Here is a 20284-nt window from a genome sequence, read left to right on the forward strand (position 1 = left end):
CACACTACCCAGAATCCTGCCATTAACTTTGTACTCTGCCTTGGAGTTTGTCCTTCCAAAGTGTACCACCTCACACTTCTCTGGATTGAACTCCATCCACCACTTCTCAGCCCAGCTCTGCATCCTATCAATGTCCCTCTGCAATCTTTGGCAATCCTCTACGCTATCCACAACAACACTGTGTCATCTGCAAACTTGCCAACTCACCCTTCTACCCCCTCATCCAAGTCATTAATAAAAATCACGAAAAGCAGAGGTCCCAGAACCAATTCTTGTGGGACACCGCTAGTAACAGCCCTCCAATCTGAATGCACGCCCTCCACCACAACCCACTGCTTTCTACAGGCAAGCCAATTCTGAATCCACATGGCCAAGCTTCCCTGGATCCCATGCTCTCTTAACTTCTGAAGAAGCCTACCATGCGGAATCTTGTCAAATGCCTTACTAAAATCCATGTAGACCACATCTACTGCACGACCCTCATCAATCTGTCTGGTCACCTCCTCAAAGAACACTATCAGACATGTGAGACATGATCTGCCCCTCACAAAGCCATGCTGGCTGTCCCTGATTAGACCATGATTCTCTAAATGCCCATAGATCCTATCTCTAAGAATCCTTTCCAACAACTTGCCCACCACATACATAAGGCTCACTGGTCTATAATTGCCTGGACTATACCTACTACCTTTTTTGAATAAGGGGACAACATTTGCCACCCTCCAATCCTCCGGTACCATTCCCGTGGACAACGAGGACTCAAAGATCCTAGCCAAAGGCTCAGCAATCTCCTCCCTTGCCTCACGGAGCAGCCTGGGGAATATTCCGTCAGGGCCTGGGGACTTATCTGTCCTAATATTTTCTAACAGCTCCAACACATCCTCTCTCTTGATATCAACATGCTCTAGAACATTAACCTCACCAACACTATCCTCAGCGTCATCAAGGTCCCTCTCCTGGGTGAATACTGAAGAGAAGTATTCATTGAGGACCTCACCCACTTCCACAGCTTCCAGGCACATCTTCCCACCTTTATCCCTGATCGGTCCTCCCTTTACTCCCGTCATCCTTCTGCTCTTCACGTAAGTGAAAAATGCATTGGGGTTTTCCTTAACCCTACTCGCCAAGGCCTTTTCATGTCCCCTTCTTGCTTTCTTCAGCCCCTTCTTAAGTTCCTTCCTTGCTACCCTATATTCCTCAAGAGACCTATCTGCTCCTTGCTGCCTAAACCTTATGTATGCTGCCTTCTTCCTCCTAACTAGATGTTCCACCACTCTTGTCACCCATGGTTCCTTCACCCTGCCATTCTTTCTCTGCCTCACTGGGACAAATTTATCCCTAACATCCTGCAAGAGATCCCTGAACAATGACCACATCTCCAAAGTACATTTCCCTTCAAAAATGTCATCCCAATTCACACTCGCAAATTCTAGCCTTATGGCCTCATAATTTGCCCTTCCCCAATTAAATATTTTCCTGTCCTCTTGCTCCTATCCTTGTCCATGACAATGCTAAAGGTTAGGGAGCGGTGGTCACTGTCCCCCAAATGCTCACCCACTGAGAGATCTGTCACCTGACCTGGTTCATTACCTAATACTAGATCTAATATGGCATTCCTTCTCGTCGGCCTGTCAACATACTGTGACAAGAATCCGTCCTGGACACACTTAACAAACTCTGCCCATCTAAACCTTTGGCACTAAGCAGGTGCCAATCAATATTTGGGAAGTTGAAGTCTCCCATGATAACAACCCTGTTATTTTTGCACCTTTCCAAAATCTGCCTCCCAATCTGCTTCTCAGTATCCTTGCTGCTACCAGGGGGCCTATAGAATACTCCCCGTAGAGTAACTGCTCCTTTCTTGTTCCTAACTTCCACCCATACTGACTCTAGAGAGGATCCTGCTACATTATCCACCCTTTCTACCACTGTAATAGTATCCCTGACCAGTAACGCCACCCCTCCTCCTCTTCTCTACCCCTCCCTATCCCTTTTAAAACACTGAAATCCGGGAATATTCAGTATCCATTCCTGCCCTGGTGACAGCCAAGACTCCGCAAGAGCCACAATATCATAGTTCCATGTATTTATCCAAGCTCTCAGTTCATCACCCTTGTTCCTGATGCTCCTTGCATTTAAGTAAATGCACTTTAGCCCATCCACCTTACTACTTTTATACCCTATACTCTGCTTCTCCTTCCTCAAACCTTCTCTATATGTTAGATTTGGCTTTCCTCCATGCACTTCCTCCACTGACCGATCCCTCCAGTTCCCATCCCCCTTGCAAACTAGTTTAAACCCTCATGAACCACACTAGCAAACCTGCCTGCAAGGATATTGGTCCCCCTCGAGTTCAGGTGTAACCTATCCAATCTGTACAGGTCCCACCTTCCCCAGAAGAGATCCCAATGATCCAAAAATCTAAAACCTTCCCTCCTGCACCAACTCCTCAGCCATGCATTCATCTGCCATCTCCTCTTATCCCTCACTATCACGTGGCACTGGCATCAATCCTGAGATTGCTACCCTTGAGGTCCTGTTCTTCAGCCTTCTGCCTAACTCCCCAAACTCACTTTTCAGGACCTCATCCCTCTTTCTACCTATATCGTTGGTACCAAGAGGTACCACGACTTCTGGCTGCTTTCCCTCCTGCACAAGAATGCTGTGGACCTGATCAGAGACATCCTGGACCCTAGCACCTGCGAGGCATCATACCATCCGGGATTCTCGCTCATGTCCACAGAACCTCCTGTCTGTTCCCCTGACTATTGAGTCCCCTATCACTATTGCTCTCCACTTCTCCTCCCTTCCCTTCTGAACAGCAGGACCAGTCCCAGTGCCAGAGACCTGCTACTGCCACTTGATCCCTGTAGGTCATCCCCCTCAACAGCATCCAAAGCGGAATACCTGTTTTTGAGGGGCACAGCCTCCAGGGTCCTCTGCTCTGTCTGCCTGTTCCCTTTCTCTTTCTCTCCCCTGACAGTCACCCATCTATCTGCCTCCTGAACCCTAGAAGTACCTGCTCTAAGGGGGGGTGACTGCGTCCTGATGCACAGCATCTACATAAGTCTCTCCCTCCCTGATGCTTCGCAGTGTTTGAAGCTGCAACTCCAGCTCATCAATTCTGAGCTGAAGTTCCTCCAGCCTCAAGCACTTACTGCAGTTGTGGTCACCGTGCACCACAGCAGGGTTCACTAGCTCCCACATCATGCAGCTGCAGCACATCGCCTTGCCCTCCATCTGAACTATTTTTTTCTTACCTAGCTGTAGTCTACTTAAAAGTTATAACAATAACAGTAAACCTTACCTTTACTTACCAGCTACTCACCAGTGTTGTTGCAGATGGCCTCCACCTCTTGATGCTGAAGCCTGTTATGCCAAAGCCATTCACTCTGACTCTGTCCACTCCGACAATGGCCGCTCCTCTTGACACGACCTCCTTTTTATAGGCCCTTCTAAATCAGCCCGGACCTGTGAGGGGCCCACTGCTCCTTGGTCTCTCAGCTCCTGATTCTCTCCTAAGTTCAAGCTTTTGCCTTTTGAAGTTATTTACATTTATGCCATGAAACCTTGTTAACTACGATGTATGAAACTTCTCTGCATCCTAACTTAGCCATAGAAGGTAATTAATATGCATTTAAGAATAAAGCAATAACACCTAGAATAGTTCTTTTTAAATCTTTGTGCTTACTAAATTAAAAAAAAGACATAAGTTAAGAAATGTAAAGAAACAGGGACTTCAAAGGTTATGGATTCAAAACTGAATGTAAACCACTAGCTGCATTTTGGATATAGCTCTGATTAAATTAACCTGTTCATAAAGTTACCCAGCCCATAATGTGAATTTTATTGCAAAAAAGTGTTTTTGTTACCTTTAAGATTTAAAATTCATCCCATTTATGGAATTTTTTTTTGAAAATATCATTGACAATACCAATACCATAAGCAAAAATTTGCTGTAAATTCCGAGTCATTTGGTGGCTCAGTGGCTCCACTAGAAAACCCATCTCTTACTGTGCATCTGTGGCAGTGACATATCTTGGTAGCTGGGGACTGTAAACATCTCATGGTTGTACTTTACAGTAAATGACTGCTCGTTATGGTGGTGATATACAGTAATTAATAACAAAGTTATACGAGTTTATTGAACAGCATGAAGAGACAATGTTATTGCTCAATATTATTCTCAGCGTTAGCTTTTATATTTGTTTAAGCCATTTTTTGCCATGGATATGTAATTTGTACCACATTACCATTGTAATATATGTGGCTAATATGACTAAGTTTTACAGAACTTTTTACAAATGAGAAATTACAAAATGAGGAAACATCAGGTTGTTTTTTTTAAAAAGTAATACAATCAAACAATGCATGAAGTAAAATAGATTTTGTTTGTCACAAAGTGGAAGAACTGTATCGTAGCCAGGGTTAAAAATTATTTTTGGAAAAAGCAGGTCTTCGAATAAGCTTAAACTTCCTGTTGCAGATCTGGTCAGTTTTTTGTATTTTAATGTTCTTCCATGAGAAAATGTGGCTGAAAATAGCTACTTAAGTTATGTATGAAAGAGTAGTGCCCAATGAAGCTGGACTGCATGACAGACAGACATTTTAAAACATTGTTATAGTGATCATTAAAGATAAACATCAACAGTCAGGCCAACTGAATATGGACAGCAACATTAGTTGAGCTTATTAGCTCAGTAATAAACCTCCAGTGTTTGATGACCATCTGCTTCTCAGCTATTATTGATCTCAAGTCCTGGTTGGTAATGATATGGCATTTTACTTGTAGAATACTAGGTAGGAGTACATTACAATTTCTCCAGGGTTCTGTTTTGGGTTTGGATCCTTGCCGTTAAACCAGCCAAAGTACAAGATGCTGTTTAACCCATCCATGTTCACCTGGATAAAGAGGATAAAAAACAAGTTGTTAACAGTTCAACTGAATGAATGTACCTTGCACTTCAACCTTCTCAACCCAATTTGTACCCACTGTTTTTATATGGTGCACCTAAAGATCTGCAGACTTTCATCTATACCAAGAATTTTAGTTATGTTTTCAAACAATTCACTACAATCTATTCTGCAGAAAAGTCTTGAAGAATTTCACCAAATATCCAAACACAATGGGAACACAGCAACACAGGAAATTACTGTTATCATGACTGAAAGCTAAATATGTAATTTTATTGGCCGGATAATAGAGGTTTGCCATGACCTCGACAGCAGTTCCTATTGCATCAGTGTGTCAATTCCCACTCAAGACGTTTGCAGCTTTTCAGTGAGAAAACTATTTATTGCTAAATTATCAGCAACTGTATGTTGGGAATTCATGCTAATCAAACTCATTTATCTCAGAAGCAGTTGTTAGGAAGGCAGACATTCAACTAAGTTTCAAAGTTTTCATTTTTATTTTTCCCCTGTGGATACTCTTTTTCATCAGTTCTGACATCTAAAAAGGTCAAGCACAATTTGCTCACATCCTTGGAAAAACTGATGTTGTAGAACTTCCTTTCAGTTTTGTTAAATTGCTGATGTAAGCCAAGCACCCTTTTAAATTTTTTTTCATTTATTTCACAAAGTAGGTAATTTAGTCACCATTGTGGTAGAAGAACTACAGCTTGGATAACTGAAATAAAATTTATTCAGAATAATATTATTTCAATAATTCTCTCATGTCATTAATAATTGATATTCAACTGTTTTACTTTCCATCTACTAACCAACTTGGTCTTCCTGCATTCATTTTGAGAAATCAGTCTCAAATTTACATGAAATTCTCATCCAGTTATTTTTACTACACCAAAGCAAAAGTAGTTCTGATGAAAGGTCACTGACCTGAACCATTAGCTATTTTTCTCTCTATGCTACCTGATCTTTCAAGTAGGTCTTAATCTGGAGCAGGATCCATGAGTTGTTTCCCCACAGTAATTGTGAAGGAATCTCAGCAAGTTCGTGCTTCCCTGCCAAACTGTCAGCCAAGATCAGCAGTGGAGCAAACTGGCAAATTTATCTGCAGAAATCTGTCAGCAAATTTTCAACTTCAGCATTGGGATACCTATGCATCAGTTGCTTGCATTTCCAGCTTTAATGCTGGATGTTTGCTGTGGAACTGCCAGCACTTAGCTGCAAGATTCAGCCCAATATTTTTCAAACATTGTGGAACAGAAAGCAATGAACTGTAACATGAAATGAATTATAATACTTAGCTAATGTGTTTAAATTAATGCAAGGTCATTCTTAATCTATCACAGCAGGCAAAGCTTTTAGCACTACATAGATTTTAGTAACTGTGTTCCTGATTTAATTTTCTAAACTCAAAGTAACTACAATCATTTCAAATCTGAACAGTACTAACAGGTTTCATAATTTGAGAATAGATAAACAAATCCTTCTTTCACATGATGATATTTCTATTCTTTCTATCTTACCTACCAAGTGTGATTTAAATTCCATCTTTTCCCTGTGGAACACCAACATGCGACACCATAAACCAACAATCATGACAGAGTAGTTTATCTTAATGCATACAGTAGGATCTATAACTGAAATGCCTCCATTACAAGAATGCTTTCAGGTACTTGACATCACTTCGACCCTCAGTACAAATCCAGCAATTTCTCCTTATTACAAAGCAGCTAATCCAGTTTAAAAGATCTAACAAGATCCAACACTATGCCCTAAAACCATACGTAATGCACATATGCACTAAAGGAATTGATTCCAGCAGAATTTTTAAAAATACAATTTATCAATCAACCATTACTAGATACAAGTATTTCTAAATGACACTAATATTACAATAGCATATTTTACTAATAGCCTTTGATAAAATAAAACTGATAATGCAATGCAAACCTAAAGAGCTTATGAAAAAAAAATCTTTGTTAACTTTTAACATGAACAGGATGGTACATGATTACATGAAACATTTATCCTATGCTTTTATAAATTTATATTGCAATGTGGAATTTGTTTCCACATAGTACAAGTTCCTTCATTCTCTGAAATGTAGACCGAGTACTTCATGAGGTACATACAGTTTAAATTTTCAGAAGTGTTAAAGTTCCACTCAAAGAACACCAAGATCCATACTAAATCCAGTACTTGTCAGTCAGTCTTAGTGGAAAAAATTTAAAGATAGGCAAAACCACGGAAACACACATCATATTTTAATATAATACGAATGGGAGTAGGGAACAAAATAATTATTATTTCCCATTTAAAGGAAACATTATTTTAATAAAAACAATGAAAAGATCCAATAAAAGCTCATAAAGATGATGCAAAATTATGTTAGGTAAATATGGAGGCAATATTTGTGTCCTGTACAGCAGAGGTGTCCAATGCAGGTATGGTTAGGAACACTATTATCTGCATTTTCTCCAAGTTGCACACCATCCTAATTCAGAATTATATCACCATCCTTAATCATTGCTGGGTCTAAATCCTGAAACATTCTACCCAATAACACTGTGGGCATATCTTCACCAGAAGGCTGTAGCAGTTCATGAAGGCAGGTCACCATACCTTCTTCAGGGCAATTATTGCTGGCCTTGCCAGTAATGCTCAGATCCAGAAAATTGAATAAAAATTAGCAAGAAGCCCCACAAAGTCATTGCTGAAGTAGTTGAAGCTGGTTGGGCCTAAAACACTGCCCTGAGCAGTTCCTCCAGTGATGCTTCCAACAACAACCACCATTTCCCCCTATACAAGGTAGACTCTAAACATTGGAATAGGCTCCCCTTGATGTCCACTGACTTCAGCTTTACCAGAGGTCTTTGATGTCAGAGCTCATCAATCCGAGACATTAACACTGTTTCTTCTCCAAAGGTTCTGCCTAACCTGCTGAATATTTTCACCATTCACAACTAGGTATTGCGGAACTCCAAAGCTTTGATCTCATCTGTTGGCTGAGCTCTCTCCATTATATGCTGTTTTCACTATTTAGCAAATTTGTAATTGTGTGTTATAGCTTTACCAGGTCAACATCTTACTTTTAGTGCTATTCTCCACGTATCCTGCACTCCTTTTTAAGCAACTAATGGGACGTGGGGTCAGAATTCACTGAACAGGACCAAATATCTGAAATCATTGTGTTTCTTGCAGCACCACATCCACGTCATTGAGGTTTGATTCCCTGTTTTCATTTCAGTTTCTGGCTTCTCCAGCTGCTGCTTCTCAAGGTGCTTGGTGGACACCCAGTTCTCTGTGGATAGAGGGCCTCATTTCTTCTCTCTGCCTCGACCACCAATGCCTTCCACATCAAATTACAAAAATAAGAGTGGCTGCTCTTTCCATTGCCCATCATGTCCTTGGCATGCTGATTCCAGTATGGCTTCCATTTCTGGCCAGGAAGTGCCCTCTTCTTTGGGAACTGTAGGCTGATTTTAGTCATTGGTGAGCAGAACTGGTGCTAACCACTCCTTGAAAATGGACCTTTAGTTTATGCACCAAGGCAATAAATAGCACATTTGGACTGGCAGCTGGCCAGTGAAGCCATGATAATAAGGTCGCAGTTTAAGTTTTGTGTACATCCTGCACTGGATCAAACACGAGTGTGCGAATCATGCACCATGATTTCACTCTACCCAATTTAGGCACACACTGTGTTGTACTCTCAGACTAAACATCAAACAGATTTGGTGCTTTATACAAATTTGTGAAACTTGGGTATTGGGAGCACATATTAATTTGGCCACTGAATTCAGAAGCAATTTACACCCAATAAAATTTGCAAAACCAAGAGCACCTGTTGTGAATTTGTTGTCTACATGAATCCCTTCTTTAATATGTTGCCTCTATCCTTACTGGATAGCAATAAATTTGCTGAGTGCCTGTGACTGTTGTATATAAAAATAGCCTTGCATTGTACTCTAATGCAGTGGAAATGGACTAAAAGGTGCAAGACTCCAAGGAGCATATCCTGAAGCCATCACTTTCTCACCTGTTGAATTGAAATCCAAATTGCAAACAATTACATAGCTTTATGGTGGAACCATTACTGTTTCCCTTACAGACACAACACAGTTAGAAGTATGTGTTTTTTTGCTTTGGAAATAATGATGTGGTCCTACAAGGGTCTAAGAGTGCAACGATGAAATGAGATCTATATTTTACAGACATTATATGTACTGAGGGAACTTGAGTCACAAATTTAGCTAAATTATTTAAAATCCTGAAGGAACTATAACATAACATATTTTAAGTTAGTGTGTTTGGTGAAAACACAAATCTAATCAATATTTTATTGTAATTGTTTTGCTATCCTGCTGGAAGGCAACTGTTTAATAAGGGAACATTTCGAGCTAATAGTTACATTGCTTCAGGACAGTTACATTGCTTCAGGACAGGAACAAGTAATAAAAGAATATTTCCAGAATTGATTTATTGAATAAAATATTATTTTTATTACCTGATAGAGTGCATAATTTCTGAATAAATACAGAAAATAGATAATGGAGATCAGGACTTAGAGTAGGCCTTTACGTGTCAAAGAAGTATTTCCCTAGAAACTGGATTATGCTGCACCTTGTCTTTGTGCACCCTGATCCAACAACAACAAGAATCAGGGAGTTCATGTGATTTGCAGTCTATGATTTTTACAAAAGCCGTAAGTGGTGAGTGGCTGTGCAGAGCACATAATGATAGAATGCCCATACTTAATCCTCTTTGTATTACAATTGCCGTTCATCCCAGTCTTTTCTGATTTTCAAGGTGCAGAAGGTATGAGTAGACGCTTCTTCCATGGGATACAAGAGACTGCAGATGCTGGAATCTGATACAACAAACAATCTGCTGGAGGAGCTTAGTGGGTCAAGCAGCATCTGTGGGAGAAAAGAGGTTGCTGATGTTTCAGGTCGAAACCCTGCATCAGGACTGACCTGAAACACTGACAATTTCTTTCCTCCCACAGATGCTGCTCGAGTCACTGAGCTCCTCCAGCAGATTGTTGTTTTTACTTCTTCCATGGGTCCTCTCCTCTTGCTGCAACCCTACCCTTGTGGCTTTCTCCTTTATGATATACGGTAGCTAAGACTTTCAATCCAGTCAAGACAGCACTTTTATTTTTCCCTGCCAAATGGCTATTTTCACATTTTCTCACATTATTTTTTAATTCCACTTGCCAAATCTTTACCCAACCACTTAAACTCTCTCTTTGTATCTTTCTTGTGTCCTCTTCACAACTTACTTTCCTACACATCTTTGTGCCATTAGCAAATTGGTCTCTCCATCCAAGTTATTTATTGAAATTATCACAAGTTGAGGCCCCAGCACCAGTCCCTGTGGCACACCACTCATTATATCTCATGAACCATAAAAAGACCCATTTATGTCTACTCTCTGCATCCTATTCACTGGCCAATCTTCTATTAATGCCAGTACGCTATACTACAAAATTTTATGCTCCGCAATAACCTTTGATATGCACCTAGCAAATGTCTTCTGGAAATCTATATATAGTACATCCACTGGTTCTCCTCTGTCCACAGTTTGTGTGTGTGTGTCATAAATATGGTTTGCATATTGGAGCTGTGGAGCTTCTGTATTTGTAATGAAGCAGATACTGAGATGATCAGTAACAGAGGGTAGGTAAGATGGGAATAGAGTCTGACAACCCCAGCAAAAAAAGAGGTTCCCAACACTGTCTCTTCTTTTCCACCTCCTCCAACTTTTCTTCACACTTCTGAGTTGCAGACAAGGTCTAACCCCACACTATTGCCAGGTGGCAGAATGCAAAACAAGAAAACACAAATTTGTGGACAGAGTCTGCAGTATACTGCAATGCCCCTCCAGAGTTGTGAAGGCATTGCTTTAGAGTATTAGTGGTTTGTTCAGTTAGGGTGTGGAGAGTAGCATGGCTCTAATTCCATGAGCATTCTTCTCTAGCATTTATGTTTTGGTGTAGAATGAGGTGTCAAGTAACCACACTTGGGTCTGGCATGGTGGTTCAAAAACAGTGGGCTCAGCACACCGTTGCAGGACGAAAGAGCAACTGCTGCTCTTCAAGTATTGAGCATTGACTGCAACAATCAGCCTATGGCCACAGACCATTTGGACACTCAAAGAGTAAAATCACTTGCACTTTTGTACAATGTGAAATTCTCATGGGGCTCCTTAAAGGCAACATCTGGGCAGCTGATAGTTACGCCATCAGGAAGCCTTGTGAATTTGCATACATGAACTGACTGCTCTCCTAAAGGGAAGCCTTCATAAACTCCATGACGTAGAAGTGTGCTGCAGATTGTGAGATGTTGCTAACATTGCCAGTACAGCCTGGGTAGAACTGGGCAACAAGAATTTATATCCACAATCACCAATGTGGTTCTGGCTCTGCTCCACAGCTACATTTGTGGCTACAGGAAGTGGCATATCTCCATTATCACTTGGAGATGTTCCTTTCAGCTTCTCTGAGGAAAAAATTATGGACAAGCTAGGAAAGTAAAACATTTCCTGGAACATAAGTGGAGTGTAATAGAGTGGAGTAAAATCCCTGATCTACATAGGAAGTTATTTTCTTAAATGAAAATGTTCAAAATGACTTTAATAGAATGATGACTGTGTCCTGGTTCAGGTTGTAATGAAAAGAAGTATCCAATGTCAAGCTAGTATGTGGATTGTGAAATTGTCCACAATTTTATTACCATGAGACAGTTATTATTTTTTAATGCCCAGGATAAATCTCAATGTTCCTTGTTTAATGAAGACAAAGCATTTTTCTTTTAGCTTAAAATTCTAAATTTTTAAGCTTGTGATGCCAGATGTGAGCTGTAAAATTTATAGTCCATACATGAGTTCCTTAATAACTGCATAACAGAATCCATCTTAACTTTCAACTAGAGAAGTGCTGGAATAATCTGAAATAACTAATTTAAATCCAGAAAGGCAAAAAAGGCAGAAACGCAATTCATTTGGAATATCTGCAATTACTTTCACCCTTACCATCCCCAAACTTGTCTCACCCCTACAACATACACATGGACTGACAAAATGATTGGTTAACTTTTACCTGCTTAGTGACATCTCTTGTCCACGGTGCCACATCTTGTCCATCGCACCAGCCATTTCTGCCATAGAGCCATGTGCCATGTTCATTTGGGACCACACCCTCTGAAACCTTGTCAGCACAACCAAAAGAAGTGCCTAGGTGGAACAAACTTGAATCTTAGTTTATGTTCACTGTGTGAAAAATATCCTTTATAAATTAGATTTGTTACATATTGTGCACATTTCATCACGAGTGTCCACAGAATAGCTTTAATACGTATTTTAAGCGTTAAGGGAGTCAAACAGTGCACAATGGTGAAATATTGAATTCAGATTATCTCACTTAGGTTTTTTTGACAAAAAAAACAAGTCTAGTCATGGAAATACAATCTCCAAATTCAATGACACAGGCAGATCAATATGCAAATACAATATGCAAATATAATCAATATGCAAATACAAATCAATATGCAAATGTAATATGCAAATGAAATATGCAAATCAATATGCAAATACAATCAACATGCAAATGCAAATCAATATGCAAATGCAATCTCCAAATTCAATGACACAGGAAGATCAATATGAACAAAAAGGCAGATGGCACTTCTCCTCATTCTAATTTTACTATTTTCAGTAAGTTGAACTTTGAAAACAAATTAAGTCTCTGTGGACTAAGGTGAGAGAAAGAAAGAAAAAGTTGCATTTCCTAAACATCCTTCTTGACCTTGGGACATCACTAAACACTTTACAGCTATTGATGAGCCCTTTGTAGTATAGTCACTGTTGGCGATCTATTTCAGAGATGAGGCAGCTTATTTGTACAGAGCAAACTTTCGCACAAAGACCAAAGAGATAGTTACCAGATAATGGGCAGATCTTCTATTGCCCTGAAATCAGTGGCCTCCTGCCCCTGTCCTACACTGTTTGTTCCAGCATGGCCCCTAGTGCAGTTTCCCAGCAGAAGCCTGGCTCCCAGCCCTCTGGGGTGGCTGAGTGCATAGAAGAACAGTTTTAGTTCAGGCAGATGGATAGTTGCACTCACAGGACCACTTTGTCAACCTGTTATTGCCGCTACTCCAGGCCCAAAGGATGTCAAAGCTGTGTAGTCAGTGTAGTTGATTGTTTGTGTCTGTCTTTGATAATCCAAAAGTTTAACGACACTTACTTAGAGCACATTAAAAAGATATTTTTTTTTAAATTAGAAGCATTTCTTATTACATTTAGAAAACAAAAACACATCAGTAAGTAAAAACCATATCAAACAAAAGAAAACTTCCTTAAGAAACGAATGACCATCATCAAGATACACAGCATTAAAATTTTGGGGGCCACTACCAACCAGAAACTGAAATGGATCAATGATTATCAAAAGCAGGAGCTTCATGATACTCTCTCATGGGGTTGCCTATTTCCTTACTCTTTGAAGCTTCACCATGCATCCAGCTCAAATCAGGAATGGGATGGAACAATCACCATTTACATCAATGGTTCCAACCATAACACTCAAACAGCTCAGATTGGTCTGTTTGGTCAACTGCTCCCTTAATCATTAGACTTACAATCCATCCTAAATCATTGTAGGTAAGTATTTTGATCTACAGGATGTATTACAGCATATCATCCAACGTTATCCCAATGGTACCTAACTCCCCTGAAACTCTGACAATCACAAAGGATAAGAGCAGCAATGTCAGAAGAATGTTGAGGCCTTCTCCAAATTACAACACTGTCACTTGGATATAATCTGTCTTTCATTCATCATCATTAGTCAAAGTCCTGATATTTAAATGTAGGAGAACCTTCGCTATAAAGGCCGCATCAGTTTAAGAAATAAGTCCATTGCCGCCTTCTCACGGTAAATAGGACTGAGCAAATAATGTACCTTTGCTATATGAACAAACAAGAGATTTGTATGTTATTGCAGTGAGCAATACTTCCTAGTGTCTCTAAATTTAATTTAGAAAAATGACCCGAGATAACCATAAGAAAGGATGGAAACTTTGAAGTCAAAGATCTAAATCATGCTTTCCTTATGTCATTGAAAAGAATAATGTTGATGTTGACTACATTTATGCTTATTGAATTCTCATTCTTCTTTGCCTTTGTAATTATGTAGCTGCAAATCTCAGAATGTTTCAAATTTAGGAATGTAGAAATTGTTGCTTTGTAGGAAAATAATATATTCACAGCCAAATATCATAAACAGTTTTCAGAGAGAGCTCTGTTCTTAGTTCAAGGAGTACACTGAGGGATCTCCATACTTAAGATATCACATTGTCCTCAATATCCAAGTGAGCAGGACCCCCTCAAATATTACAATGGAATATTTATCTAAACTATGTGCTTAAATCATTTTAAACACCTCCAATTTACTGTTTGTTGTCTCAGAGATGAGGATATTACTGGATGAATCATGCTGACACAGAAGCAGTAGAACAGCAGAATGCTGTTCCATCCAAGATGGGTTTTTGAAGATTTTTGGCATACAAAATGTATACTTATCTTAATTGATGTTAGAAAACAGCACACAACTTTTTCAGATCTTCCAAAAAGGGATTTTTGCAATTAAAATGCTCCATATTAAATATCACATCAATTACATCTATTTTACTTTAAATCCCAGTATTCATCATTTTCTATATAAAATATAACTACAATCTAATAACCAATTAATGACTACCACAGTATGAAGTAATTTTATCACAATCTTTCATTATTTTATGAAGCCATTATAATACATGGACCAGACAATTAGTTATTCCAAATAAAAAATTGATTTATATAATATCTTAAGTATATAGTGATAAGGAAAATAAGTTATAACAAGTTTCAGATGTTATTCTGGTTTTAAACTCTAACCATCCTCTGGTAGAGCATGCATTTGAGTCCTCACTAAAATAGAAACAGAGTGGTGTTCTATACTCTCTTTTACACTAAACCTTTGAGGAAATTAAATGCTTCTCTAGCTTTAACCCTAACCCAATCCAACTTGCATACTATACAGCTTCAATATAAAATGTAAGTTATTTAAAAGAAAAATATGTACACTGCAAGAATTTAAGTTTCTTACCAGCATTGTCAAAAATCCTTGAATTATTAAATATGCCATTGATTACAAAATGATGGGAAGTGACACAGAACTCTCCACAGCCATTCTCATCACTTCCGTGGCCTGTGATCACAGCATAGAGTTCAACCTGAAATAGAATGAAACGTATGAGTCAGAAGCACCCCTTGAAAATTAAACTATACCCAGTTCACTGTTATATATCATTATTGCATGGTGACATTTATTTGTAATGTGTAATCTTATTTATATAACATTTAGATGTTTAATATTGCCATTAAAAATGCAGACCAAAATAATTTCCAATGAAATTAATGTGTTCCCATGTTATTATTATACATATTGTACACTGTAGTTGTATCCCAGAAATGCATTTAAAAAAATATTTTGCACTGATACCTGCTTAAGAACCACTTAAATGAGAGCCTCTTTTAATTCAGATTACAGAAAAAATACATCTGTAAAATTGTAAAGTTTTAAGTAAGTTCTGTCAATAGGGTAAAGTAGTTGGTTTAACAGTGCATATTAAAGCAGTTGGCACCACAATACAGTTTGAATTAAACAAGCCTCAAATGTTAAAGTATGTTTATAATTGCAAAGTGTCTCTATATCTCAATTTCAACAAGGTTTTCCAATATCAGTAATGTACAGCCTGGTAAATTTTGTTTCTTACGGGCATCAATCAGGTTTCCATTTAAAAGCAGCTCTTCCAGTCCACTCTTTCTAATTGACTGTGAAAAGGAAGCCTCACTGGGATTCTTACACTCCTGCAGTCACAATAGTGGAAGGTAACGGGTGTCAACCCTTGTTTCAAACCATTATTCTATGACAATGATTTTCATCTTTTTCATGAGAAATAAGCCACTTACAAAATTCTTCACATCATGCGTTGGCAGCAAACATGAAAGACTGAAGGTTAGCATATTCCTTTCCTTTGTTAAAATTGTAATATTAATGACACAGATGTGTTAATTTCTGAAAGATCTTTACAATGTAGATTGTAAAACCAAGGTTCAGTATATATTCCATTCCAGAATGCTGAAGCATCAATATACTTAATAAGATATTCTTAGTTTAATATTTCTATTCGGTAATTTTGGAGGGTAATTTTCAGCTTGGTAAGAACCTGGCTAATGGACCATCCGTCCATTACAGCATTTTCCTAATCTTATCCAATTGATTTAAAAACAAAGGCGTGACAATGTATGGACAGTATTCTCCACCAAGTTACTTCCCAGAAGTCATTTTGAAAACTGCACAGCACACCTGCAACTGCCCATTAAGTCAGGCTTCCCAGTGTGACCAGGTAAATCTGGTCAAGTAATTACTTCCAAATTATTTGTTGAAAGGAAAGTCTGGAAGCCTTGTCTAGGGTCTGACAGTGTATTACTGTGTGTGCTTTTTACTTCTAGATCAAAGGTGACTTTGACCTACATGTAATATGTCAATCACTCTTTCGAAATATGCTCAGCTGTTTGTTCTTTTTCTGCTGTTAGATAATCTTAAGTTTGGACTCTTACCACAAGCACAGAAGTTCAGGAATTCAAGACCCTCCAGCATTTCCTGCACTTAAGTGCAGGACTGCTATTTTGGTGTGGCATTGCTGGCATGCCATTCTTTGGATGAAAACTACGTTTCCAAATGCTTGCTCATGTGGAGATTAAAGATACTGAGGAATTGTTTCAAGAAGAGTAAATATTTTTCTCACTTTCTTGGCCAACATTCCTCCATCAATATATACCAGAAAAAATAATCAATATGGTCAATAAGTTATACATATCACAGAATAGTTTGTGAAAATTGGCTGTGAATTTTTGTGCACAACAGTTACATACTTTAAAACTATTAGAATTAGTTTATTATTGTCACATGTACCAAAGTACAGTGAAGAACTTGTCTTGCATACCGTTCATACAGATCAATTCATTACACAGTGCATAGAGGTAGTACAAGGTATAACAATAACAGAATGCAGAATAAAGTGTTACAGTTACAGAGAAAGTGCAGTGCAGGTAAACAATAAGGTGCAAGGTCATAATGGGCTAGATTGGGAGGTCAAGAGTGCATCTTATCGTACTAGGGAACCATTCAATAGTCTTATAACAGCAGGATAGAAGCCTTCCTTCAACCTGCTGGTATGTGCTTTCAAGCTTTTATATCTTCTGCCCACTGGGAGAGAGAAGAGAGAATGTCTGGGGTGGGTGGGGGTCTTTGAATATTGATTATTTCAACAAAACTGTGTTCCTAGGTAGCTTTTAAATTGAGTTGGTTAATAATAATCGACTCATAGAATTGAGATACTGAAGTTAAAAATAACTTAGAAATGCAGGTTACTTCTATTTTCTATAGTCTGAGAAACCTGGTGTAGTGCACTGGATGTAATTCTGGAAATAGCTGGAAAATGTGTTGTCACAAGAAGTAGAGGGAAAAAAAATCTGATAATTGTGGGCAGGAAGACAGAAAACACTTAACAGAGATCTTAAGGTCTGTAGGCAGGATCAAGCTGCATGTGGGTTAATAATAGCCATCACATTTCCAAAACCAGTCAAGAGCACAATATTTTTGGTGAATATTGCATTGCCATTGTACTGATGTGAGGAAAAAAAATCTATGGCAGGTAACACAAAGCACAATATCATATTCTTTAAAAATACCATCAGATTGTAAACATTGCCATTTGAAGAAAGTGTATTCTATAGTTTGTAGGAAATAAATAAGGATTAAAAGAATAAGTTGTCGGTACAGGTAGAATAAAAGCAACATGCATCTCTATTTTAATGTCTGTTTTGTTGTACAGATATATTAATTTACAGGGAAGGAGAAAAAACAGCCGCAAGAAATTCAGATGTATGAGTGCTAGTGTAGTGTTGTGCTGAAAATATGAATAGATCTCCTGGTGTTTAATTATATTTTACGCTTATTATGCTTTTAAGAATTCTTAAAAGGAAGGTTTGTATGTTCTCCTGTGTCTGCGTGGGTTTCTTCCGGGTGGTCTGGTTTCCTCCCACATCCTAAAAAAAAGACTATGGGTAGGTTAATTTGAGTTTAAAATGGGCGGCGCGGACTCGTTGGGCCGGAAGGGCCTGTTACCACGCTGTAAATGAAATTTATAAAATAATATTGTGGATCCAAATGCCTATAATTGCATTAGTTTTAAATTGCTACAAAGTGGAAAACTGTTTAAAATGTAGGGAAATAGCAAATTGAAATATCTTAGTATTTCGAATATATGTTTTAACTGAGTGGTCAACTACAAACAACAGTAACAAATGAACACACTAACATAATAAATGCTTAATTTAAAATTGTCTCAAGCACTTTTGACATGGGTGTTAAAAATATTGTTCTTCAAACAAAGTGACACTGAAGTAACAAAAACAATGAAGTTGTGGTTGAGTTGATGCTTTAGTTTCTACACTCAAGTAACTCTGAAAGCTAATTCTATAAATGTAAGGGTGAGCTCATTTACATTAAGCAGTGGAAACATGTCAAGGTCATATGGTGGATTATTTAAAGAGTGCCTTTTTTGTTTGTCATTGTAATACAGTTTTGCAGCTTGGAAGGAAAAATACCTGGAGTGGGTTGACAAAGCACAATGATTCTATTCCAGGATGCACATTTGTCAGTGTTGCTGCAGGGGTTCTGCAAAGTAGACTGATTCTTCTTGAAGTTGAAAAATGTTCTCTAAATAAGAGCAGCATCTTATGATGAGCTGGCTGAATGAGTCATTGCTGTCTCACTGTGTATAAAGTAAAGAAACTGTTTCCTGACCTTTAAACAATTGTTCCATTCATTGTACTCGTGTATTATAATTTATTTACTTAATACAGCATTTTTAGAAGTATAACAATGCAACCACATAATGTCACACTGATTTTTGGCCAAGAATGTGATGTATAAAGTAGCAAGATGATAAAGTCGATATCTATATTGTCCATCTGTTTAGCTCAAATTAGTCTGGATGTGAAAGAAAGCATGCTGAATGAGAAACTATAATATCTAGTGAGCTAGCTGGAGATTGTATTGGAACTCTTAAAAACATGCATTGACACCCAACAGCCAACCATCTCCATAGAAAAGCAAAAATTACCGGCTCAAGCTGGTACAGTGCCAATTGCAAATTCTCTCTTCCCACCCCTATTAATGGTGATCAAACTGCTCTGCCCATGAGCCCTGATCTTTAACTCCCTCTGACAGATGTGGAGGCATCCCAAGAGCCTGAGCCTTCAGCCTCCTGTTGCAGATTTTGAAGCCTGGAAGGAAGAAAAAAATAGTCATAATGTCCTGCTGTTGGATCTCTGCATCCCTGGCCTCCTCAGGTTTTCCCCAATATTCTGTACTCTCCCTCTATCCCCATCAATATGTCATTGTAATTCTCTTCAGGTTTAGCTCCTAGATATGTCAAAGGGATTGTGAGCCAGAGTTTCAGTGGCTGGCCTCAACTGCTTAGTAGCCAGTTGCAAGGAACAAGAGATCCTAGGGCTGGATAAACAATACATGATCCCCTGCCTAAAGCAAGTTATCTGACTTTTCCTGTTTTTCACAATGCTTCAAGCTCTAAAGCTTAAGTGTGAGTAAATCCTCTATGACCATTTCAGATATAAAAGCACTGGATGTGTAGGCCTCCAAACTTCTCCTCATTCTGCTTCAGACAGAAGGGGTTATCCAGTAGGTGCTGCGTAGATTCCATACAATTCCAGTCCACACTGGCACACATCTAGGACATTATCTAGCAACTGTACAAAACACTGGTTAGGCCCCACCTGGGGTACTACGTGTGGGTCTGTTCGCTACACTAGAGGAAGGATGTGATTGCACTGGAGAGAGTGCAGAGGAGACTTGCCAGGACGTTGCCGGGATTGGAGGACTTTAGTTATGGGAAGAGATCGGACAGGCTGGGTTTGTTTTCCTTGGAGTGAAGGAGACTGAGGGACGACTGATAGAAATATGTAAAACTATGAGAGGCATTGATAGGGTAGATAGTGAAAATCATTTTCCCATGGTAGGGGTGTCAAAAACAAGAGTGCATTGGTTAAGGTGAGAGGAAGGAGCTTTAAAGGGGATCTGGATAGTAAGTTTTGTTTTTACAGAGATTAGGAACACACTGCCAGAGGAGATAGTGGAATCAGAAAAAATTACTATGTTAAGAGGCATTTAGGTAGACACTTAAATAGATCAGGCGTAGAAGGATACAGACCTAATGCAGGCAAATTGGATGAGTGTAGA

General features: G+C 38.7%; 1 protein-coding gene across 1 annotated transcript in view; it reads right to left on the minus strand.

Annotated features, from left to right (window-relative positions):
- Positions 1 to 4119: 4119 nt before the first annotated feature.
- The window catches only part of si:dkey-256h2.1 (uncharacterized protein LOC337520 homolog), a 115399-nt gene continuing 99234 nt past the window's right edge, over positions 4120 to 20284 (minus strand). The window contains exons 10-12 of the mRNA XM_052016769.1: positions 15062 to 15188; positions 12011 to 12144; positions 4120 to 4902 (exon numbers count right to left, since the gene is read on the minus strand). Of these exons, the coding sequence (XP_051872729.1) occupies positions 4783 to 4902; positions 12011 to 12144; positions 15062 to 15188 (381 nt within the window). The 3' untranslated portion in view covers positions 4120 to 4782. The remainder of the gene's footprint in view (positions 4903 to 12010; positions 12145 to 15061; positions 15189 to 20284) is intronic.

This window comes from Pristis pectinata, chromosome 5 (genome assembly GCF_009764475.1).
Source record: "Pristis pectinata isolate sPriPec2 chromosome 5, sPriPec2.1.pri, whole genome shotgun sequence".
NCBI lineage: Eukaryota > Metazoa > Chordata > Chondrichthyes > Rhinopristiformes > Pristidae > Pristis > Pristis pectinata.